At 35.3% G+C, this 25,070-nt stretch overlaps 1 protein-coding gene across 1 annotated transcript in view; it reads left to right on the top strand.

Moving 5' to 3' along the window:
* COL12A1 (collagen type XII alpha 1 chain) overlaps positions 1-25,070 on the top strand; it is a 118,239-nt gene that overhangs the window by 80,283 nt on the left and 12,886 nt on the right. Inside the window, exons 44-58 of the mRNA XM_090282670.1 lie at positions 1,554-1,693; positions 2,974-3,097; positions 3,271-3,414; positions 4,796-4,960; positions 6,281-6,319; positions 6,416-6,554; positions 8,754-8,896; positions 9,299-9,408; positions 12,765-12,914; positions 14,848-14,925; positions 16,221-16,307; positions 18,508-18,561; positions 19,541-19,636; positions 21,067-21,120; positions 21,489-21,542. Coding sequence (XP_090138796.1) covers positions 1,554-1,693; positions 2,974-3,097; positions 3,271-3,414; positions 4,796-4,960; positions 6,281-6,319; positions 6,416-6,554; positions 8,754-8,896; positions 9,299-9,408; positions 12,765-12,914; positions 14,848-14,925; positions 16,221-16,307; positions 18,508-18,561; positions 19,541-19,636; positions 21,067-21,120; positions 21,489-21,542 — 1,577 coding nt within the window. The remainder of the gene's footprint in view (positions 1-1,553; positions 1,694-2,973; positions 3,098-3,270; positions 3,415-4,795; positions 4,961-6,280; positions 6,320-6,415; positions 6,555-8,753; positions 8,897-9,298; positions 9,409-12,764; positions 12,915-14,847; positions 14,926-16,220; positions 16,308-18,507; positions 18,562-19,540; positions 19,637-21,066; positions 21,121-21,488; positions 21,543-25,070) is intronic.

Genomic DNA, 25,070 nt, shown 5'->3' with positions numbered 1-25,070 from the left:
TTATCACCCATGTTTTGAACTCTATGTCTGTTAGGTTGGCTATCTCCTCATCACTTAGTTCTCCCACTGGAACCTTGATCTGTTCCCCCTTTTGGGCCATATCTCTTTGTTTCCTCATCTTTACAGGCTCCTGTGTTTGTTTGCATCTGTGTCTTAAGTAGAGCTCTCACTCCTGTTACATTGTAAGGGGTGGAGCCTTAGGTATTCATCAGTACAGGTGACCTGTTTAACCATGTTGTGTCACTGTATGTAGTGGAGGTGTCTTAGAGGGAACAATGCTGCTTGCTCAGCACTCAACCCTTTTCTAGGCACTTCTCCCACTTCTGTATAGGACTGGAGTCTCTTTACCTGTTGCCCTGGCCATTGTTCCCAGAGTGGATGGGTCTGTGGACGTTCTAGGACCATGGGGGCCCTTTATATAAGCATACTCTATTGACATACTGGCAGTTTCTTCCTCCACCGCAACCCCCACTGGTTTGCACAGTCAGAGGCAATGAGGCTTTATTTTCTCTGGCATTAGAACTGTGAGCTGTGCAGTCTGGTCTGGTGCTGGGAGTGTTCCCCAGGTGTCCCTCCCTACTTTTTAAAATGTGTGACTGTGCTTTTTGCCATCTTGCCACTGTTGCCGCCCCTGCTGCTGCTGCCACCACACTATGTCCTCTCTGCCCTGGCTCCACCCTTCCTACCTGTCTGGATGAGTATTTCTTTTTTATATCTTTGTTTGTTGGACTTCCATGCAGCTCGATTTTCTGAAACTTCTGGTTGTCTTTATTTTTGAGGTAGTTGTATTCCTTCTTAGTTGTGGAGGGAGACACAGCGTGTCTGTCTAGGCCTCAATCTTGGCCGGAAGTCTAATATGGTTTTCTTTAAATTGTTGAAATTCAATAGATAATCTTGACTCATTTTTTTTTAAAAGACTTTATTTTTAGAGCAGTTTTAGGTTCATCACAAAATAGAGCAGAATGTACATAATGTTACCTGCATCCGCACATGTACAGCCTCCCCCAGCACCAACCTCTCCCACCTGAGTGGCACATTTGTTACAATCCATGAGCCTATATTGACATATCATTATCCCCCAAAGTCCATAGTTTGTACTTGAGTCCACTCTTGGTGTTGTACATTCTACATGTTAAGTTTTTATACACTAAAATGTTGTTAAAGTTTTATTTTCAGAAATTTTTTAAGCCTCCGACTCTTAAGATTCAGTTAAAGATATTTATTTTATTCTAGTGGCCTAATTTAACATTAAAACATACCTTATTTGCACCAAATATTTGATTAGTTATATAAAAATTCCAAACTGTTAAGTTCTGGACATTGTTGCTTTTCATTCATTTTCTTCTCATTTATTATTTAAAGCTACTTGAAGAGTTCCGTGATAAAAGAGCATGTGTTTGCATGATGGATCTAAATAGTTGAAGTAATTCCACAGCAGAAATTGAGGCCCAATTAGATTAGTAGCAAGGTTGTATAGTTTCTCAGTTGTATAATTTCACCTGAATGAAAGAATTCATGAGATTTGGGGCTTTCTATGTTTTTTTATTTCCTAGTATGCAAAGGGGCCAAAGCAGATATTGTGTTCTTGACTGATGCCTCATGGAGCATTGGGGATGATAATTTTAACAAAGTTGTAAAGTTCATCTTCAATACTGTGGGGGCCTTTGATGAAATTAATCCTGGTGGAATTCAGGTGGGTGTTGCTATTCACTTGTAATGTCTTACTATTTCCTTCAAAGTTCTCTTTTTACATAGAAAGACTTTTCAGTACAAATTATGTTTTGACTTTTGTTATTTGATATTTTCATTACACATGTATTTTTTGGGAAGGAGTTGGATCTAAATGATAAACAGAAAAGTAAATATTCCTTTAGGTATTTTGTGGAACTCTCTTCTATCTAACTCACTGACTCCTTAAGGCAAGAGACTATACTCTATTATTATTCTTTTGAATTTTCTTTTTTTCTTCCCCATTTCCCTTGATGAATTTTCTTCTTTATTTTGACAGTATATACTTTTTCATTGAGGCATCTTAGAGACATTATGAAAATAAGAGATTTAGATATACACCACAAATAATTTCATAAACAAATTATGTTTATGTCTTCTTTTACAGAAAAATACTTTAATAACTATAATAAATTTAAAATCCCCAAATAACCCTGTGGATATTATTCCAACCCCAAAAGGGAAAAAATCAGGCCATTATATTCTTAATTTAATGTGTCAAAAACTAAGCCATTTTCCCATTGTTTTAGAAATTTAAAGTATCTAATAGAAAATAAAAAAATAGCTATCATATTGTATTAACTCCTATGTGCTAGATACTTTTATACATGATTACTACAGATGTCTTCAACCCTTGAAATTAAGTATAATTATCTCCATTTTACTGATGAGGAAACCAAAGCCCAGAGATGTTGGAAATTCGCTCAGGGCCATGTGGCTATTGATTGGCAGAGGTAGAACTTCAGTCCAATGATTCCTGACTACAAAAACTGTCCTGTTTCCTCTAAATCACACTGCCACTAAGTTTGTGATGAGTGCTGACTGTCGTCACACGTACAATAGTTTTATAAACAATGGGTGTGGTCAGTGAGAAGGAGCAGTTGACTGCAGAACCAATTGCTTAGCCAACATTTGAGTTCAAGGTTCTGTGTTCTTGAATTTAATTTTGGAACCTCACTGCTCCCTGATTTCACCCATCCCTTCCTATATGCTAGAGAAAGGTACCATATGAACATAGTATATTTACATTTTAATATCAATTATTGTCAATTTCATTAAAGATTAGAAATTAGATAATGTAATGAGAACAGTAATCAGTGTTGTAATACTAGTTATAAAGAGCTTATCATACTCCATCAGGTCTGAGACACTTCTTTATCCTATTCTGCAGCCAGGGGAATCACTGGAAAATTGAAACACACAAAAAAATGACTTATTCTCACCACAAACCACATTTTCTTTCAGGTCTCATTTGTGCAGTACAGTGATGAGGTCAAGTCTGAGTTCAAGCTGAACACATACAATGACAAGGCGCTAGCCCTTGGGGCCCTCCAGAATATTAGGTACCGAGGAGGAAACACAAGGACAGGTACAGTTGATCAGAGTCTACATAGATCTTCACTCACCAAAGTGCTTGGAGTGGAAGAACTGAGTGTATCATCTTACTCTAATATTCAAATTTTTATCAGTTGGGCATGGCTAATGGCATTTGGATAATTTGCATTGAGGTGACACTAAAATGTTGCATGCCACACGCTATAGGTAAGGCTCTCACGTTTATCAAGGAAAAGGTCTTGACCTGGGAGAGTGGAATGAGGAAGAATGTCCCCAAAGTGCTGGTTGTGGTCACAGATGGTCGGTCACAGGATGAGGTCAAGAAAGCAGCTTTCATCATCCAGCAGTCAGGTAAGCCCAGGCATGCATTTGATGCCTAGTGATTGTACTCATTATTTTAATTAACAGTTTTAAATGGTCAGCAATGATTGCAAAAAAAAAAAATTGCTGATTTTACTTTATTGTTTCTATTTAATCTGTACTTCATACTCTTGTAATATTAGTTTATATTTAATTATGGAATGATTTGGTAACTGCTCAAAAATAACATGGTCTATATTCTTTGTATAAGATATCACTCAAGGTCTGTCAATGAGCAAACTAAATTTCTTCACGGTGGCTGGAAGGCTACAGAATGGAATAATGGGATGGTCCTAGAGCATTTCCTGCCGTAGCAGAAGTGAGCCTTAATGCGGGTTTCTGTGCAGAGAGAGAATAAAAAAGCCTTCACTATGGCACAGCCTTGCAGATGCAGGCTCAAAGCAGGTTCCTGAAAGGTATCCTGCAAAGAAAGAGTAGCTAAGGCTCAGGGACACATCACTGGAGTATATCTTGGGAACCAAACATCCTGAGCACCAACTGGCAACACTGCCCTTTGGATTTGTTATTTAGAGTTATTAGAGATGAAGCAAGGTTTTTCCAGTACTTGCATTAACACCCTCCCTGCCTTGCCCCCCGCCCCCACTACCACCTGTAGGGTCCAAGGTGGATGTGTGTTATGCATTACCTTTTGTGGTAATTATATGGTTATATGGAATTGCACTTATCTTTTCATAAATTATTGCCACTATGTTATGCCCTTTGAGCAAATTTCAGCATATTTGTGCTCCTAGCTGACTTCACTTGGGGGTTATTAATAATTATTCCTCATGTTACATTGCTTATGCCTAATTATGCAACTAATTCCTTATATAGATTATTTTTCTACAGTCAAGTCAAGCTTTTGGAGTGAAAACTTTATTTGTGTCAACCTAAATCAATGAAAGTTATTGACAGTGGGAATTGTAAATTCCATTTAAAAGTGACCAAAATGCTGCCTCTGAGCCTGATTTTATTGAGAAAACCAGTTCCAAGAATCAAATTTTTCAATGAGCCCATTCTTGCTTTCTAAGTTACATAAGCTTAAAATGTTAATGGTGCCTAAGAGAGCTGCAGAATTCTTGGGTCTATCAGGACTGTAGATATGTGGAAGGAAATGTACACCCTGTTAAATCTTTCTGCTATTAAAATATTTGCCTATTGTTAAGATTTTGTTCTAGGAAATCCAATTAATTGGATTTTATAAGCTAGAAAATAGGAAGACCTGGAAAAATAAATCCATATTCATTAAAGAGAGTTTGTTGATTAAAAGTATTTGCTGCATACACTGAGAAAACACAGCATTGGTTTTGATAAGATTTTTAGTTGTTTAAACAATAAAAGATGGGGAAAAGTCTATGTGATTCATCTGCAGGGTTCAGTGTTTTTGTGGTTGGTGTGGCTGATGTTGAGTACAATGAGCTCGCCAATATTGCCAGCAAACCAAGCGAACGGCACGTGTTCATTGTGGATGACTTCGAATCTTTTGAGAAGATAGAGGACAACCTCATTACATTTGTCTGTGAAACTGCAACCTCAAGTATGTCATGGTTTAATAATCTCACTTGTTTTGAAAAATAATTACTTGGTAGGCCATTCATTTCCTGTCCTACCTGGGATCAAGTCTGTGCATAAACAGATCCTGGGAAGTCCCTTGAGAACCTGATGAATCATTGTTCCTATTGAGATTATGCTAAATATGTAACTTGTCAGAGGTCCATTTTAAGCGTTGAAGATGTAATACAGTCCTTGTATGGAAATAAACTGTTTCAATACATCCTTTTCCCACCAATACAATGCCTGTGACATTTGAACAAATTAATCTTCAGCTTTAGGCATGCATTTATAGAAGTATTTCTGTGAGATGAAGGTTTTCCCTATTAGTAATCAATTGGTATATGTTCTGTCAACATCTGCACTTCAAAGGAACAATGAAAACACTGACTTGGACATGTGTGCTCCATAGAAATTCATTTGGTTCCCATTTGTTTTTTTTGAGTGTAAATTTTTCTTGTTATTCCCAGATCTCAAGTTCAACTTTTAAAATGTAGCGATGTACAAAATGTTGATTATTTTTGTCAGTTTATCCTTTTCCCAATCCATTAGCACTGATTCTTGGGGTGTTAGATTATAGATACAGTTATGTGGCTAGTCTAGACTCTTGACCCTAGGCAGAGCTATGCTTTGCAAGTGTTATATTCCCCCTTATTAAACATTATCGTAAAGCCTCAGAACTCTGATTAGAGGTGGCAGTAGTAAACAAACGTCAGTGATTTACTATGAAACCTGACCTTGAAGCTCAGAAAGGAGAGGTACTGTTGAAAGGTGGGAAGGGAACTACAGTTGACTCACTTCCACTCCCTGTGGTCCTGAGAGCCACTCTCTGGAATCCCCAGCTCTGGGGGGCCCAGGGTGAATACTACTGTATACTTGTCACTGTTACATGATGTTTGTTAGGCAGCATGAGGCTCTGGGGTTTGGCAGAGAAGAGAGTTGGATGAGGACAAACTCCTTCTGCCTTTGCATAAATCTAAAATTCCCTGGGTGGAAAAGAAAGCTCTTTAATCTATTGAGAAACATCTGAAATTTCCCCTTTAACTGTATTTTACTATTCTTAAGAACACTGTAAAATTCTAATTGGCCTGGAGTATGTTCAGACAACATTGCTAATACTGGTCAATAGTATAATTTCTCCTACACACGGGAAGTTGACAAGAAATCTATTACAATTAGATTGATGTTAGTTTTTATAAATGCATGAATGATTTCTTTACTTGATATACATAGCTGCTTTCTGTACAGATACAACGTTTGTATATCATGTTGGTGAACCGTACTTAAAGAACACTCTACATTGCAGGTTGTCCTCTCATTTATTTGGATGGCTACACCTCACCAGGTAAGCATCTATAAACTTGGACTAATTTATTTCAGGATTTAAGCAATGAAATAATTTAACTGACCTCATTTCAATATTTTCTTTTCTGATATAAAGGTTTTAAGATGCTTGAAGCCTACAACCTGACAGAAAAGAATTTTGCTTCTGTACAAGGAGTCTCACTGGAGTCAGGGTCTTTCCCCAGCTATTCCTCTTATAGGCTTCAGAAGAATGCCTTTATAAATCAGCCCACTGCGTAAGTGTGACAACAGGAGATTCCTTTCTTTTTAGCGGGCCAGACCTTTTTTGAGGCTCTTGAAATCTTTGCTGACTTCTTGGAATTCTGGAACTTTAGATTTGTCAGAAGACTCCTTATGAATGACCTAGCTTAATTTCCTTCAATACAGTCAAGTGCCTTTCATCAGGTCTCACAGGAGATGAGGATTCAAGCGTTTCTCTTCTTAGACCTAAAAATCTCATTCTGGTTCTGCAGTGTTATGGATTCCCGACCTTTTTGTATTTAAGGCTAGGATTGTAGCTATGCTTTTTCTAAAGGAGGTTGGTTAAACAGTAAGTCAACCTATTATTTGGAACACTTCTCCCTGCGGTGCAGAGGGACTAAGGCAATAAGCGCAGACTGAGAGCAGCATTCTCTTCTGTGTTTCAGATATCCCGAAGATGAAAGACCATGGCAGTTCTGCCTGTCCGTGTTTGGGCAGGCAGTGGTTAGCTTTTATTGGCCAATGCTCTGCAGATCTGTTGGTAGCTCTAGATGTTGTTACTGTATTTTACTCCATGAAAGCTTGCACCTGGGAGCAATAACCAAAATGTGTATTTCTTATTCATTAGAATGAAAACCTTTTAATCTTGAGAAATATGTGTTTGGCAACTTATATAGAGAAAAGAACATGAAGAAATAAAGCTTTCGGTAACTTAGGACAGGGTCAGAAAATGCTGTCTGAAGTTTGAAATGATCTGGGAAAGCTGATGGAAAATTCAGCTTAAACCAAAACTAATTTCTTTTAAGGAAGCAGAGATTACATTGTAGTTTGACCACATTGTAAGTTCCTAACTCCTTGATGTTCAGCCACGCAGGTTCACAGTTTTAGGTTTTACAGTGAACCTTAATACCTATATTTACCTCTTAGTCACATCTGGAAATGATACGTACATTTTAACTAATGACGGCCTGCTATCCTTTCAAGATTCAGCACTCGTGGCTGAAAGAAGCATGAGTGCAATTCAGTTATTTTTTTTCATGAAGACTCATTAACTGAGAGAAAAGAAGAAAAATGGGCAAGGTTAGACATAAATTAATATGGAGAAGATATTATTTTTAACATGAGATACTATGAAGATAATAGGTTTTTGAACACACCGAAGCCATTATGTCAGCTTGCCCAGAACATATGTTTTAAGAAGCAAGGAAGGCTTATATTCCAAAAGCATCAGTAGTGTGGTACAAGGACTTGAAACCTCAAGAAACGTTCTGTGCCCTCTGTAAAAATTCACAGAATAGTTTCTCTTCTAAGAGTTGATGATCCAGGCCTTTTTCCTACCTTCAGAAATAAAGTGTTATTAAATGGTCTCAGACAGAAAACTATCAATTTTGCTTCAATGATTCCTCCTGCATAATGGTTGACTCAACTCTGGAAGGACACATGGAACCACATTTTTTTTTCTTTTTTGTCTAATGGTCTTAGAGCAAAGAAACATTTCCTTTTAACTGAATTATATCCCTTTATCACCACTAAATGTTTGCACATGTACATGACCCTAACATTTATTACTGGTTTTATTTTTGTGAACAAGTGAGCTTCTGGAAATTATTTGATTTATTTCACTTCAAGGGAAAAATTTGGAAGTGTAAAAACTATTAGAGAAAGTGAGGGAGAAATTAAAACCTTAAGTTACCTTATGATCTTATACCCCTGACACTGGAAATTAAATATATTAAGTGAGATTAATTCTCTTAAAATTACATTCTCTTAAAATTTGGAAGTGTAAAAACTATTAGAGAAAGTGAGGGAGAAATTAAAACCTTAAGTTACCTTATGATCTTATACCCCTGACACTGGAAATTAAATATATTAAGTGAGATTAATTCTCTTAAAATTACATTCATAGGTAGAATGTTTATCATTCTAAAATTATTATGTAATTTTATAATTGTTTATGTGTCTAGAAAAAAAATTAGTTATTAGGATAAAAGACTATTTGGCAATTACCCAGACTTGTGACCTTATCAGATTACAAATAATCTATTACTAACATAATGGACCTTTGGTGCTTGTTCTTTTGATGTCTTTCCTAAATTTTTCTCCTAATAAGTAGCCAGATTATGATAAATGACTCATAAGACTATCCAAAATGAGAGCCTTGTCCAAAGATTTAAAATAGCCTCTATTTCTGATGAGAAATACTTATTAATTAATTTATTTATTTTATCCAACAGAGATTTACACCCAAATGGACTCCCTCCTTCATACACGATTATATTATTGTTCAGACTTCTTCCAGAAACTCCCAATGACCCTTTCGCCATTTGGCAAATCACAGATAGAGACCACAAACCACAAGTTGGAGTGATTGCAGATCGTAAGGATTTTTATCTTACTTGAAGGCACATACACACATATTGTTGATTATGTTTTCTTTTTAAGAACCTTTTAAATATACAGGATGGGTCAATAGTAGGTTTACCATTTGAGTATGCAGAACAGTTTATTCCTGTATTATTATTTATTAATTATTGTATTATTTTCTATCTGAACAACTGTAAACCTACTTTTGCCCTACTCTGTGTACTTGTTTATTACTTGTCATATGCTTTTATGTTTAAAGATGTACAAATATATTAGTAAATGTTCTAATTATGTTTTATTTCAACTAAAAGTATTGAAATTTTTAGACACCTTACCAAAAAGTATGATCTGTTAATACTTTCAATATAAAGTATACGATGCATGTGATTTAGTAACAATTATGTGTTGATTACAGCTTCTAGCAAGACATTATCATTCTTTAACAAGGATACAAGAGGTGAGGTGCAGACTGTTACATTTGATACAGAAGAAGTGAAGGCATTATTTTATGGAAGTTTTCATAAGGTAAAAATATGATTTAGTTACTTATAGAAAAAAAAGAATATGGCTTAAAATTTTAAATTAATTTATTTTATTAAAATTCCATGTTAAATTGGTAGAAATATAGCTATATCTTTTAAAAAATCTTATGCTAATATCTTTTCAAATATAAGAAGAATGCCTATTTTTTTCTATCTACCACTTTATTGTGAACCATTACATCATTTTATTTCCAAAGCTTTTTGATTATATTTTAATTGATAGAATTATTATTTTATGGAGCTGCTTCTGCTTGCTTCTATTTGGTGTGAAGTTATAGACATACCAACCTAAAAGTTATTATTACCCACCAAAATAATAAAGATAAATGTTTATGTGATTAATTTTTACATGAACACACTTATGAATTCTTTAAAATATCTTATTAAAGTTCTAGGATGCATTCTTAGGGGATTGTTTATTTTTGTTGATCTTAATTAATTTTTTGTATGTCAATTTCCAAGGACAAAAGAGACTTTCTAAAATGTTTTTAAAGGTTGGGTAATTGGCAAATAAGAGCACCAAAGTCTGGAATATTAGAAAGGAAAAGAAAAATCTTTGTTAGGAATGTACTTTTTAATAGTATTTCTTCATCCAACAAGTTAGCAGGAGGAATATTCCTGGGTCCACTAGTGGTCTAAAATTTTTCTAGTATGGCACTCGGAAAATTAGTCCCATGCTTAGAAGACAAATATTTCCAGTTCATTCCTATGCTCAAATGAAAATCGAAACTTTTTTGTATTTGAGTAGATTTAGCTATATTTCTTGCTGATTCTATTCTTGAGAATTTGGTTTCCTTTCAGAATGTTTTTCTTACTCATGAATTAGATTCTTAGTAAGGATGGCAAAGGGATTCTTCTCACGGAACTCAAAGAAGCATCATAATTTGCACATCAGTGAGAAGCAAAATACAATGAAGAAAAATAACAATCTTTGAGTATAATGGCATATCCACTTAATATTATTTATTGACTTTCATGATGAAGTGCAGTAAAATAAATGTCTCAATGGGAAAGAAAATTCTAGTTTGACAAATATTACTAGCTTCAACTACCCTTTATCCAATAATAGATGTTGAATCTGGCAAAGTTCTTATGAACCTTTTTGGCTCATTGATACACCTATTAAACTTACATTTGAGTAACTTGCTAAAAAGGACTATTTTATTTTTTCTTCCATACCCAGTGAAGATTTAGAAATTTAATTTTCTGTTAGCCAACTGGTAGCCATTTATTATTATTTTTTATTTCAAACTTTCATTGAATGCTTCATAATACTTGAGAAAAAAAGGGGGCAGTATTTTGCTGAGATCTATAGTGACATTCAGTGATTGCAAATCAAGATAAAAAAATTTTTTGGCAATCCTTTCTTTGTCTTTATAGAAAGGTATTTGTATTATTAGGTTTTTCTTCTCATAAGCTTCATTCTCTCCTCAAATTCTCTGCCTTTTTCTGTAATATGTTTCTTTTATTAGGTCCTCCTCTGCTTTTTCACTATACTCTTTTTTTTCTCTTCTATGCCTTTATCCCATTCTTTTAATCTACTCTAATTAATTCTATCAATTCAAGTACCAAGTTCAAGCACCATTAGCTTTTTACGTTCTTTACTGATTCAAGGAGTCAAATCCTCCTCTTTCATTTTCCATCTAATCCAGAAACTGAAACCCTTCAGTCCTTGGGATAATGAGTAGTACTCCAATTGCAGGAAAGGAATGAAATGGCATGCAGGAGGCTCTTGGGAAAGAGGGGACAGGTTAAAAGAGTTTAGGTAGAGAATGGCAGACTGCTATTGCTTCTTGAAAATTCTCTTGAAGTTTTTTGTGTCTCCATTCTATTGTAACAGATGACATAGTTCCAAGAGAGAAATTTGTAATATGAGGAAAAAGAGGACTATATGAAAAATAAAGTTTTAGAAATGGCAGAGCTTGGGACAGGAGAGGAGTTGGCAAGAGTATTCCCATTTCTTTCTGCTGGTCTGTGACCAATAATGTTTCCCAGTTGGGAAATAGTCCATAAGTACTTAAGACAATGATATGCAGATGAAGACCCCACTCTGAATTATAATTATGCATGTGTTTAAAATGCAATATGGAAGAGATTGTAGCAAAATATATTTTTAGCATGTGCTTAGTATGGCTGACATTGATGAGCAGTGTATTTGGAATAGTTTTGTTACAAATTAAAAATTTTGTATTTGAAATAACGTTTCCGTATACTATAATTTTTCAAGTATTTTGTAATATTTGCCACTGAGATTGTTCATGCAAGAGCCAACATATAAGCTTTAGTTCTTATTAGGTAATGCATGTCTTGGGAATGCCTGTATCATGGTATTTTTGAGTTCAATATTAGATGATTGTGCTGTGGGCATATAAAGTTTCTTTATTTTTAGTAAGCTATGTATTACTTTTATATAAAGCAAAATGCAATTAATATTTACCATTTACAGATGCACTAAATGGGTGCTTTGGTGGTACTTCTCTGTGGGAAAAGAACTTACTGTTTAAAAATAATCTCTAGAGAATATTATGCTTATTAACTAAAAGCATTTAAGGTAATTTCTGTTCTTTTGAACTTGGAGCCAAACTTTTCAAAATAATCACTAAGTGCTTACTCGAATATTTGTGCTGTGATTAAGTAGAAATGATCAGCATAACTATAAACTCAAAGATTACCTGCAACCATTTTTTACTTTGTTGAAATACCAATGTTTTATTAGTTATCTCTACTAATCGATTTCTTAAGATTCTGAGTATCCTTGATATCAAACAAAAAAATAAATCGGCATAAGATTCTTTACTTCTAAGGAAATTGAATCTTGAGTCTATTGATTTCCAGAGCTGAATCTTTATAGAAGATATATATGCTAGTTCTATGTTGGGAATTTATATGGTGTGCAAGTTCTTTATGACTGAGATTAGGAAATAAATTAAAAATTCAATTTAGCAAAGTCAGTGGAAGACAATTGAGGTTCTTTTGTGCTGAATATAATATTACTGATTTATTAACTTTTATGTGAATAATTCCTTATAGCTTACAGAGTCATCTCATCTACTACATTAGCTTTGGTTATCTCAGTAAGAGTACTTGGTGGGAAAATAAATTATGCATGCATATGTGAATGAAGGAAACTGAGACCTAGAGAGGTTAAGTGGGTCATTTGATCTGATGTTAATAAACGACATGGCATTGCAACCTGGTCTTAGATTTTTAGTCTAAGACTCTTTATTTGGGATGAAAATTGCTTAAAGAACATATTTTTAAACCTGGCATCTGAAATATGAAGAAGTCAGCCAATTTTTCGGTGGTAGAAAATTTATAATGGAAACATGATTTTTTTAGATTCATATTGTAGTGACCTCAAAAAGTGTTAAGATTTACATCGACTGCTATGAAATTATAGAAAAAGACATCAAGGAAGCTGGAAATATCACAACTGATGGTTATGAAATTCTTGGAAAACTACTTAAAGGGGAGAGGAAATCAGCCACAGTAAGTAACACATTTTTATTTTTCTTGGTACCTTGTGTTAAGATTGAAATGGCATTTTAAAAGTAACAAGTGAATTTTTTTCTCAATGAGTTTTAAATTGTTAAATTTCTTGTTCAGATTGAAACTTTGGAGAAGTTGCATTCAGAAAATACGCTACTGAAAGAATATAATAATGTGCTTTATTCCTAAAAACAAAATAAGATGTCAAGGCAACAGAGAACATCATGTAGTAATCTTGAAACAGGATCAAATTGGAGAGAACATCACAAATCGCTGCCAGGATAATCAGTGAAATCTAAACTAACTCATTTTTTGTTCTTCAAAGAGAGTAATTGTTAATACAAATTTGTACAGTCAGGACATTCATATTTGTGGACATTGGCTGTGACCATCATGAGAGCCTGTGCTTTCTTGCAGAGGAGTCCTCGTTTGTCTCAGAGGGAAGATCAATGTAGTAGAGCAGCCAACTGACCGCATTCCTCACAAGTTTCACTGTCTCATTTTTGAGGCAGGAGCATAACAACCCTATTTGCAGTTTTATCTAGTAACAAAATTTAAAACTTGAGGTTTTCACTCTACCAGGCTAATTAAGTGCATGTTAAATGTCAGTCAGTAATAACACCATTCTAAGAACAAGTCTACTCTCTTTGGCTTCTATTATTTTAATCATATTTATTTAATTTAGCTCTCTTCTATAGACAGAATTTTCTTCTCCTAGGTTCAAAAGTGAAATTTTTATTCCACAATGTAGTACAACAAGTGCAAGTTTAATATAATTCTGATTAAAATTCAGATATTTTATTGAATATTAGATTTGATATTTAAATAAAACTACTATGTCAGGATTAAGGAATAAATGTAGCAAGAAAGCATATACATTTGGCCGTTTGTGTCGGTGGATTATATATCTGTGGATTCAACTGAGGATTGAAAATAATAAAAAAATTCCTAAAAGCTGATCCCTAAGCAATACAGTATAATAATTATTTACATAGAATTTACATTGTATTAAGTGTTATAAATAACCAAGAGATGATTTAAAGTATACTGGAGGATGTGTATAGGTTATACATATATACTAGTTCATTTTATGTAAATTACTTGAGTGTCTTTGGATTTTGGTGTCCTTGGGGTTGGGGTTTGGATGAGCTCCTGGAATCAATCCCTCTGTGAATACCAAGGGAGGACTGTATTATGCTGAAATAGTTAAGCTGAGGGTAATCATAAAAATTATTAGCCCCTAGGTAAGAATTTATGAAAAGAAGAGCATTAGTTTTAGAATAAATGCGGAATGGCTTTTGAAATTATACTTTTCTACAAGGATAGACTCAAAAGTTGATTTAAATGTCTGTTGTTTGCAAATTTTAATGAAATAAATTTTTTTTAAAGAGAAGTTTTTTTTTAACAAGTTTATTTTATTTATTTTTTATTTTATTTATCTGTTTTTAGAGAGAGGGGAAAAGAGAAAGAGAGGGAGAGAAACATCAATGTGCGGTTGCCTCTCATGCGCCCCCAACTGGGGACCTGACTTGCAACCTAGTCATGTGCCCTGACTGGGAATCGAACTAGCGACACTTGGTTCACAGACTGATGTTCAATCCACTGAGCCAGAGCAGCCAGGGCTGAAATAAATTCTTAATTAAATAAAGAAATAAATGCTCACTGAAAAAAAAAAAAAAACTTCAAACATTTCATTTTAGCCAAGGAAGTGAATCAGAAGTGGGAATTTCACATGTGCATTACTTTACTATGTCTTTCTCTTAAGCATAGGTTTTTATGTTCTTTCCTTATGAAGTAAGGATCACATTGCTCTCAAGGGCTTGCACCCTTGAGACAGTTTATGTGAGAAGTTGGCAAAGGTTAAAATGTGGAAACGTTAATATAAAATGTTTCTCATGCATCTTTAGCTGATGTTGCTGTTGGTTGTTTGCAGTTCCAAATCCAGAATTTTGATATCGTCTGCAGTCCGGTGTGGACCAGTAGAGACAGATGCTGTGACATTCCCTCTAAGGTAAGTAAAATGGAATGGAAATCTGTTGCAGTTTTAATAGTCCCCAGGAGTAAGGGATGTGGATGCAGATGGTCTGGGAGAGGAAGTAGCAGTAGCACTCAGCACTCAACAACTTTCAATTCAGGATGCACGCATTATGCGCATGCTAATGAGCTACCAGAGGTCAGGCCAGTGACCCAACCTTGGAAGCCAGGAATGTATAAACACATCTGGAAATTCTTCCAGAATGGTTACACATAGTTAAAAAAGTCCTACTGAGTCAGCATGTTTGTTACACCCACTGATTGTAAATCCCTCTTATTATTTGTAAAATCTCAGCATTTTACAGAATAAGTCATCAGCCCTCTGGATAGCTGAAGTTTGTGACTAACTATATTTATTTTTGAGATGATGGTTCATTTCCATAGTATCTGTGTAAGTGGTAATAGTTAAAAAGTTGAATGGTGATGATGGATTTGAAGAATTTGGCAAGCAATAAACTGCATACATCCATAGGATGAGTGTACATTGTTTATTCAACAAATATTTTTTGAGCACTTACAAGCCTGCCACTATTCTATGTGCTAGGGTTACAGCAATGAAAAGTGAATATTCTAGTGAAAGGAGGGGGTGGGGAGAATTAACAAGTAGTTACAGACTATGTTATAAACAATCCTAGATTGAAAAAAATAATTAGGGTAAAGGGATACATAATCAGGTAAGTACCACCAGCTTTCAGTGATAAGGTGAGACTTAAGCAGAGACCTGACTGGAGTGAGGGAGCAAACCATGTGGATAATGGAGAAAGAGACAGAGAGAACTGTAAATGCAACGGCCCTAAGGTCACAATGTGCCCTAAATGCCTAAGAAATATGAATTAGAACAGTGGGGCTGGAGCAGAGTGAATGGGAGGGGGGAAAGTGTAGGCAGCGTGATGGCCCAGATGGTGGCTGCTGGTTTGCAGGGCATGTAGGGCCTTGTAGGCCACAGGGAGGATGGTAGATTTTGATCTAAATGAAATGGTCATTGATATCTGAGATACTCAGCATTTCTCTAACACCAGATTAGAGAAAATTGGATTAAATTATCAGGGGTCCCAATGGTGGTTTTGTAAATATTTCTTTGTTATGTGAGGTTTCCAAGGTAAAATATAAAATAAAGACATAAAGAAGCAAAGCAAGATTCAACATAAGACTGTTTGTAATGGTAACTAAAAATTATTTCAACAAGTTGTGTAAATAGGATTAATGAAGGTGGGGGATGGGAAATCATTTTTACCCTCAATTCATAGGTAACTGTTCTTTTCAAAATTTCAGAGAGATGAAGCAAAATGTCCCTCTCTTCCAAATGCTTGCACATGTACACAGGACAGCATTGGACCTCCCGGACCACCAGGCCCTGCTGTAAGACCGAAATAGTCCTAGTTTTTCCTGTTAAAGCTTTGAAGTGATCATTCTTTTTGTTTAAAAGATTATTTATTTATTTATTTTTAGAAGGAGGGAAAGGGACGGAGAAAGAAAGGGAGAGGAACATCAGTGTGTGGTTGCCTCTTGCACATCCCCAATTGGGGACATGGCCCACAACCCAGGCATATGCATGTGCCCTGAGTGGAAATTGAACCAGTAACCTTTGGTTTGCAGGCCGGTACTCAATCCACTGAGCCACACCAGCCAGGGAAAGTAATCATTCTTTTGCATAAAATGCTTCTAGCCATCCATGTTTTCTGGAACAGAGCAAACCATATTGCAGACCACTTTTGTGCTATGTTTTGAAATCTGAAATGGAGTAAGTCAAGAAGAAAATTTGAGTGGTTCTCTAGACACACAGGAATGAATGATAATGACTTAGTGTTTAAGAGTTTTTCTCTTAAAGATGTGAATCTGGATTTCTATCTGTAATCACATGATTATGAAAATTCCTTCAATCTCCTGAAAGCTTCTCATATATATGTTATGGACCCACGGTTGAGTGGCTGACCCTAGAAAAACCTTGTTTAGAACAAGGATGTATGTACCTTATGTAACAGACATCTCATGAGAATAACATATGAAGATGTTACATATGTGATGGTATCACAAACTCTGGGTGAATGTATTGGGGTTTAGAATAACTTGCATGAGAAGAATGTGACTAGATCTATTCATGCAGGGAGGGGAGACCAAGAAAGTGGAAGGCAAAACATTGAAGATTTCAGTGATATAACTCATTAATCAATGTGGAACTCTTTGATCTAGTCAATGCAACATCTGACCTGGGCTGGTTTTGTGAAATGGTAGTGAAACCTCCAAGCCCCATTGGCTCCTTTTAAAAAAATAATTAGTTAACATAGGAATAGCTCGGAGATTCTCAGAACACCCAATTTTACTATACTTGGGTTATAGCAAAGATTGTAAATTAATTTTAGGTTAATTACAAAGCAGCTCTGCATGTACAGAATCAAAATGTCACTAGTATTACCATAATTTCTTTTAATAGTGATTTATCTGATTTATATTTATAATCATAAAATCATATCCCAATGTGACTTAGGTGTTTTTCAGAAGTAGAGATTTTTCCTCTTATTGTAAGATAACATTATTGGCTATCACTATCACATTTATTTCTTCTTTGTTCAGTGGTCTCTGAATCCCTGTTACTAAACTACGTATTCCGAGATTCTGAGAGTTTCAAGATACTTTTCTTTTTGCATATTATTTTCCCTGAAGAATGCAGTCATATAACTCCAAAGCCGATTTTTCTCTTCATTGTATTTAAGTAATGCTTACTTTTTCCAGTAAACCTCAAATTTTCAAACAACCTTCAAGATTTGTTAACAATTAAGAAAATTTCAGAATGTACAAATGAGATACTTATGCTGTACCAAGTTTTGAAATTCCCTTTCTCCACATATTTCTATGATATAAAGTATTTATTGGGTTGGCCAAATTTTTTTATTTTTCTGTAAGATGGTTCTAGTAGCACTTAATTATCTTTAATGTCTTTTGAAACAATTTTGTTAGATTGTATCATGACAGCTGTCGTATCAGTGTACATTTAAAAAAAACATCAAAATTGATGAATTTTTGTGTAGCCATTTTAATATTGAAGATGAAAGAAAATATGCAACATTTTTGGCATTTATGCTTTATTATTTCAAAAAAGGTAAAAATGCAACTGAAACAGAAAAAAAGATCTGTGCAGTGTGTATGGAGATGGTGTTGTGACTGATCAAACGTGTCAAAAGTGGTTTGTGAAGTTCGTGCTGGTGATTTCTCACTGAACGATGCTCTGCGGTTGGGAAGATGAGTTGAAGTTGATAGCAATCAAATTGAGACATTAATGGGGAAAATCGATATTATATCACACAGGAGACAGCCGAGATACTCAAAATATCCAAATCAATAAAGTTATTGGTAAAAAGTGAAAAAAAAAATACATCTGTTATTTTATGGAAAAAATTAAGTTGGCTTTTTGGCCAACCAAATACTTCAGTGTTTTGTAAGTGCAGTAGCTGCAGATGTATTGATTGGAGAATGTACTGCTCCTTGAAACAATTTTTATGTGTCAACTTGTTTCTACTTTCCTTACATTCACCCTAAAATGTGCTCTTACTATGTATTTTAGGGAGGACCTGGTGCTAAAGGTCCCAGAGGTGAAAGAGGTATCAATGGGGCAATTGTAAGTATATCTTAAAGTGAATTTAAATTTTCATCTATATGTTGAAGTTTGGTTGTTCAAATTTCTGCTAAGGGGGGATAATACCTTGAGCAAGTTAGTTCATATTTAGTGTGCCTTAGGCAATATCGTTACCTCTGTCTTGTCTCTGGATGTGAAAATGATGAATCAGGGAAAGAAAGGTACAGGGCATCTCACTGCTGTAGGAATTGCACACAGGGATCTGCAGAAGAACCTATGGGCTCTGCTGCAACATGGGGAAGCAGAGGAGGTGACCGGACCATCAATAGAGGACCCCGCAGGGAACAGAGTCCCACTAGAGAGCTGGAGAGGGCTGAGAACAGTTCTGCTGCTGTTTTTCCCATTTCAGAGAAAGAGCTGAGCAGCACACATGCATTTACCAATTTCACACGGGGTTTCCATAAAACAGCTCAAGCTTTTTAGAGGGGATATATTATGAAGATTATGTGTAGCTTTTGTCATGATATCACTAATGATATGTTAACCCAGTTAGGAAAGGATGAGGCTGGGATGCTAACCCAGGTCTGTCTTGACTCCAAGTTTGTGCCTTTTTTACCTGCACACATTGCAAAGGAGCTCCAACGTAGAGTATCTACGCAGTGGGTATCTGTTTTTTCCTTGCTTTATTCATATCTGTGTTCCAGAAATAAACCCAAGTCTAAGAGAAATCAGGACTAGCTTAAAATAAGTTAACTCCAATAGCATTTGAATTTTCATCTCATGGATATATGAATATAGATATCTGAATATTATATTCAATATATTTTACTTCTTCAAAAAATCTACTTCTAATAGAACTTTTGGAAATTTAAGTGTTGTAAATTTATTCCATTTCCCAATTGTTCTTATATGAAGAATGATATGATTGGTGTCCTAGAGTTATGAAGGCAAGTTTCTGACCGGCTGTTAGCACTGGATGAGCATGACATGACTGTGGTTGTTTCTTTCTTGTGTATTTTAGGGGCCCCCTGGCCCTCGTGGTGATACAGGTCCTCCAGGGCCCCAGGGTCCTCCAGGGCCCCAGGGACCGAACGGACTCTCTATTCCAGGAGAACAAGTAAGCACAAAGGCTTTCTGTATTAAATGAGGGTAGTAGATTAACATTGAGTTTAACTGAAACGTTTTTAACTCTATTTTGCCAAATTCTACTGTTTTCTCAGAGAACTCAACAAAGTTAGTCATTGAGATAACTTCCTACAATGACTATGATTTCAGATGTCTCAATAGTGTATATAATTATCTATAATTGTATAGAAAAAGTTACTGCTATTTATTTGACCTGTAAAAAATTTTAAAATAAATAATAAATATATCCTTCAACATCCTGAAAGCTTTGAAATTGCTTTCAATCTGGGGTAGTCCTGGAGTTCTTCTCTAATACTTATAACCTCAAGGCAAGCTTGTGTTATTTACCTAGGTTATTACTTCTTTAAAATTTTTAAAATAAAATGTTTACCTTTTGTTCCAAATGCTAATTTGAAGTTATAAAAATATTTTATCTTTTAAGGCTCATATGTTGTTTATAAACCTTAAAAGTTATTTTTTTATATATCTTTAGATAAAACATACAATATATGAATAAGGATATAATCATTGCATAGTACTTAAATTTAAGTCTAAACTCCCTTTTAAAAGGACAGATAACTTTTTTGGCATTAAAAAAATTACATCAGATACAGCTAAGGATGAAACATGTAAAGGAACAGGCCTTTCTTGCTCAAGAATTGTATCTATAATACCTTTAGCTTCTTATGCTCAAAGGAAAGTTTTAGGGACTCTTACCTTTTTTTAAACCATTACTGTTAAGTTTATCGGTTTTCATTAAAGATTTATTTATTTATTTTTAGAGAGGGGAAGGGAGGGAAAAAGAGGGAGAGAAATATTGATGTGCAAGATTAACATTGATCGGTTGCCTCTCCCATGCCCCCAGTTGGGGACCTGGCCTGCAACCCAGGCATGTGCCCTGACTGGAAATCATATGGGTAACATTTCAGTCCATGGAGCAACACTCAACCCAGCAAGCCATACCAGTCAGAGCTCAGGTTTAATTAATTCAGGTTTGCCTTTGTAACAAGTGTCTTTAAGCATATAATTATAAATACCAAATTATGTTATTTACTTAGAACATTTTATTGAATACCTATTAAAATTAGTACCAAATTAAATATATTAAATGCAAAATAGCTTTCTCCCTTCAAATTTTATTTCTACAAAAATCTTTTATGTTGAATGATGTTCTTTTAAAGTAGGTATATTATCCCATAATTATATAAAATTATCCCTTAATATTGTAAGTGGTAATTATAATATGGCATTTTTGGTTTAAAGAGGGAGCATCAATACAAAAATGATTTATTCATCTCCCTTCAAAAATATTCTTACATTGGATTTATGAAGTGATGGAGATTTCAGAGATGACTCATGTCTTCCCTTTTCACTTAATCTCTGTAAAACGCCTGGGAACTGTTTTCCCACTGCTTTCTCCAGGGTCGCCAAGGGATGAAGGGTGATGCTGGAGAGCCAGGACTTCCAGGCCGAACAGTGAGTTGTTTCTTGAAGTTCCCTTTTCTTTCACTTGTCAAGTATTAATTGAAAAGCTGCCTTTGTGGTGCCTCAGAAGGTGAACCAAGGCTAAGCAGCAAAGCAGAAGCCTGGCTGTGTCCTTCACATTATTTCCATTTCATACTCTGGTCTTAATCTTCAAGTTTTTGCTTGTTTTGGTATCTGCTTGATGACTAAGTATCTACAATATGACTGACACTGTGCTTGCTTCTGGTTTTCTGTTTCTTTTTAGAGCCCCATGAACTTTCTTTGTTTAAAGAAAACAATGTTTTGGGGAAAGAACAAGTATCTTTTCCCATGCAGGAAGTATGTTACAGTGTTCCACTTGTTTTTTTCTTTTCATGTAGGGAACCCCAGGACTACCTGGCCCGCCAGGACCAATGGGACCTCCAGGAGATCGAGTAAGTTTTCTTGGACAAGAAATAATTATGTAAAAAAAGGATATCACATTGCTGCTTATTAACTAAGGACCCTACACAATTCATTTGCATATCTGGCAAGCAGAGTTCACATACTTTGTGGAAGACTGAAAAACTGTTATCAGTGCGCCAACTAGCATCAGATCAGTCTCAAGGTCTATGAAACAAAATTGCTGGGACTTTAAGAGTCCTTGAAATTTTAATTTGGGAAAAAATTTTAATATATCAGATTTAGAAAAAGAAGCCCATAAAAGGAATTTTAGCTGATTACCAAGAGATTTAAGAATTCTACCAAACTGTTTTAAATCATAAAATTAAAATCTTTGTAATGAGGCAGCTTTCCTGTAACTCTGAGAGTAGTCTTTGTTTCCAGGGCACTTTTTATGAAGTCAACACCTCATCTCTACATCTTTAGAACTTAATACATTGTTAAAACTGGTCATGAATAAACTCATGTTTTCAAGCATGCTAAACTGCTATACAGGTTATCATAGCAACAAAGTTATTAAAAGTTATATAGAAGATATGTACAAAGTTTCATTTCAATACATTATGTATAAATAAAGTATATTGACGTTTATTTAGATTGTTCCATTTTCATATTCAATTACAAAAAATAAAATAAAATAGCTGGTGATATGGGATGGCTTTTGTATAAAATTGCCAATCAACATTAAGTACCACTTCTGGGTCTTGATGACGGACAGACAGCTGGCACTTAGTAAGGATTTTGCTCATTTGTGACAGCGTTCAGGTTTGCTCTTGATATTATGAAACCAGTGCAGGAAGTCTAATGTTTTCTAGGATGAGTAAATGAGCAGCACAGTAAATATGACCTCTATGCTCTATTCAATATTATAGAAATATTTGGTTTCATAGAAAAACATAAATGTTTTAATGAGGTTTTAAAATTGTTCAGAACAAAGGAACTAATGACTTTTCAGCATCCTATGGTTAAGACAACAGTCTTAGTCTGTATTCTAACTAATCAAAAGTTAAAGCGTGACTAGCAGCAGAATCGGAGAGGGCCAGTGCTGTCATAGCTGCCATTAAAAACATCGACTTGTTAACCTTAATACCTCCAAGACACCACTGCACAGAAGAGGAAGGTCATTCAGATGGAGCAGAAATTTGCCCAGATAATTTCAAATGGATGATATGCCAACAAATTTTATTTGCTTCTCTGTCTACTTTTTAGTTTGGGAAAGAGGGAGGTCAAAGAGAAAACTATATTCTCTGGGAGTCTGGTACCTAGAGATGATATATATCTATATCTATCTATATACACACACATGTATGTGAGTGTTTGTATATATGTGCATTTTCTATGACTCTTGAAACTGGAATTAGTTTTACTGGATTCTTATTTCACAATAAAAGATGATAGTGAGATTGCAAGAATCAGTCAATTAGAACAGAAAACCAAAAATACCACAAGCAAGAAGTGATGATGGGTTGACTCACTGCTTTTGCTACCATGGAAGCCTCATGGGGCCCCTAACCTCCACCCAGTGTGGCGTCATGCGGACACGGCGGGTGCCACTGTAAGCCCCATCCACATGCTGTTTTTGAACTGGCAGCCAGGCAGCCATCACCACTATCACTGTTTCTCCGAAGGATGAGGCAGTGGGAAGGATTATGCTTTTCTACTGTCAAATACTAATCTGAGAATCCAATTTTGTGGTGAGGCCACCCAGGTCTCCCAGGGTGAGGAGACTTTTCAGAAAAACTATTCCCTTCGCTTCCTCACAGCCTTGTACACCTACCCACCATTTGGTTTTCTATGACTAATACTGAAAGTATGGTGCTGAGGGACATCATTTGGAAAGTCAGGCAGACTCTGAGTGTAGGCGTCTTAGCTGAAAAAAAAGGAAAATAAAGAAACTTGAACCCTGTGGTGTAAGAGAAGAAAGCTCAGGAGAGCAAGCTCAAGGACCATGGTGGGGAAGGAAGGTTGTTACCAAGGTAGAATTGGCAGAAACAGAATGCATGTGTTGTCTTCAACATAGATGATTTTCAAAATGAGACACAGCTTTGGGGAGCATTAGAAAGTAACAGAAGAACTGCATGTACAGTGTCTAATTCATGCATATCTATGAAGACAACCATGGGTCTCCTCAGCTCCCCTCAGGTGGGGGGAAGTAGCAATAACTGCTACAGCTTTGAAAACAAAGTGTAAAATTATAGCACAAAGTTTTGCAGTTGCTTCAGTGGGTAGCTCTTTGGAAGACATCAAATAAAATTCTCCTCATAACAACTTAGATATATGGTTCTCCTAAAAGAAAATAGTTGATCAGACCTAAGTGTCCATTGATAGATGAATGGACAAAAAAAATGATATATAGAGAGAATAAAATGCTATTCAGCTCCCCCAAATAAGAAAATCCTGTCATTTGTAACAACATGGATGAACTTGGGGACATTATGGTGACTGTAATAAGCCAAACACAAAAAGATAAATACTGAATAATCTCATTTATGTATGGAATCTAAAAAAAAGGTGAACTCAAAGAAGTGGAGAGTAGAATGGTGGTTGCTGGGGGCAGATAAGAGTGGGCAACGGGAAGATACTAGTCAAGGGTACAAAGTTTCACTTATGCACAATGTATAAGTTCTGGAGATTTAAAACATATAATAATATAGTGACTATAGTTGATAATACTGCATTTTTATTGAAGTTTTTCAGTAGAGATCTAAGTGTTCTCAGCACATTCAGAAAATAGCTATGTGAGGAGATGGATATAATTATGATTATGGTGATTATCTTGATTTTGGTAATTATTTCACAGTGTATACATAGATCAAAACGTCACCTTTGTATACCATAAGTCATGTACTTTTTCGTCAATTATACCTCAGCAGATCTGGGAATAAATAAAATGTTCTTAGGCTGACTGAAGGAGGGTTATTTAGAAATATGATAGTGACCAAAAAAAAAAAAAAAAAAAAAAAAAAAGTGTGTCCTATATAGCTTTTGGAGAGATTCGGATGGAAGAAAAATCCATTCAGACTGTCCAAATAATAATACTACCAGCACATTTTTGCTTCTTAAGTGGCTTGCAGAAGCAGTGTTGATGTTACATCAGATGAACTTGGAGTCTGTTTTTTATTAAGCTAGGCTTAGATCTTCCAGAAAACAGTCTGAAATTTTTATCTCTTTAAGTTTCTGAAAAATAATCTTTTTGTGGGGGTGGAATATTTTTCACACAATTTAAAAGAAATAACTTAAACTTCCTGTTGTAAAACCAGTGGGAGCATAAATACTTCATGCAGTCAGTGATCCAAATGTTCTTGATTTTTGCTAGAATCCAGGAATATGGGTGAAATTATCACTCATTCTCTGCAGAAAATGAGACAAAAACGTCCTTTGACAGAGGAATGCAACAACCATAAAAAATGATCTGATTCAGAAATCCTAGGCTGGATTTCAGAGACCTGCTGTTGGGATGAATGTTAACTGGGTAGCAGGGTGACTCATTCCAGGCAGAGGTCAGTTGGCACTGTATGGAG

This window comes from Furipterus horrens, unplaced genomic scaffold (assembly GCF_987537825.1).
Source record: "Furipterus horrens unplaced genomic scaffold, mFurHor1.1.pri manual_scaffold_6, whole genome shotgun sequence".
In the NCBI taxonomy this organism is placed as follows: Eukaryota; Metazoa; Chordata; class Mammalia; order Chiroptera; family Furipteridae; genus Furipterus; species Furipterus horrens.
This window is presented reverse-complemented; position numbering and strand designations above follow the sequence as displayed.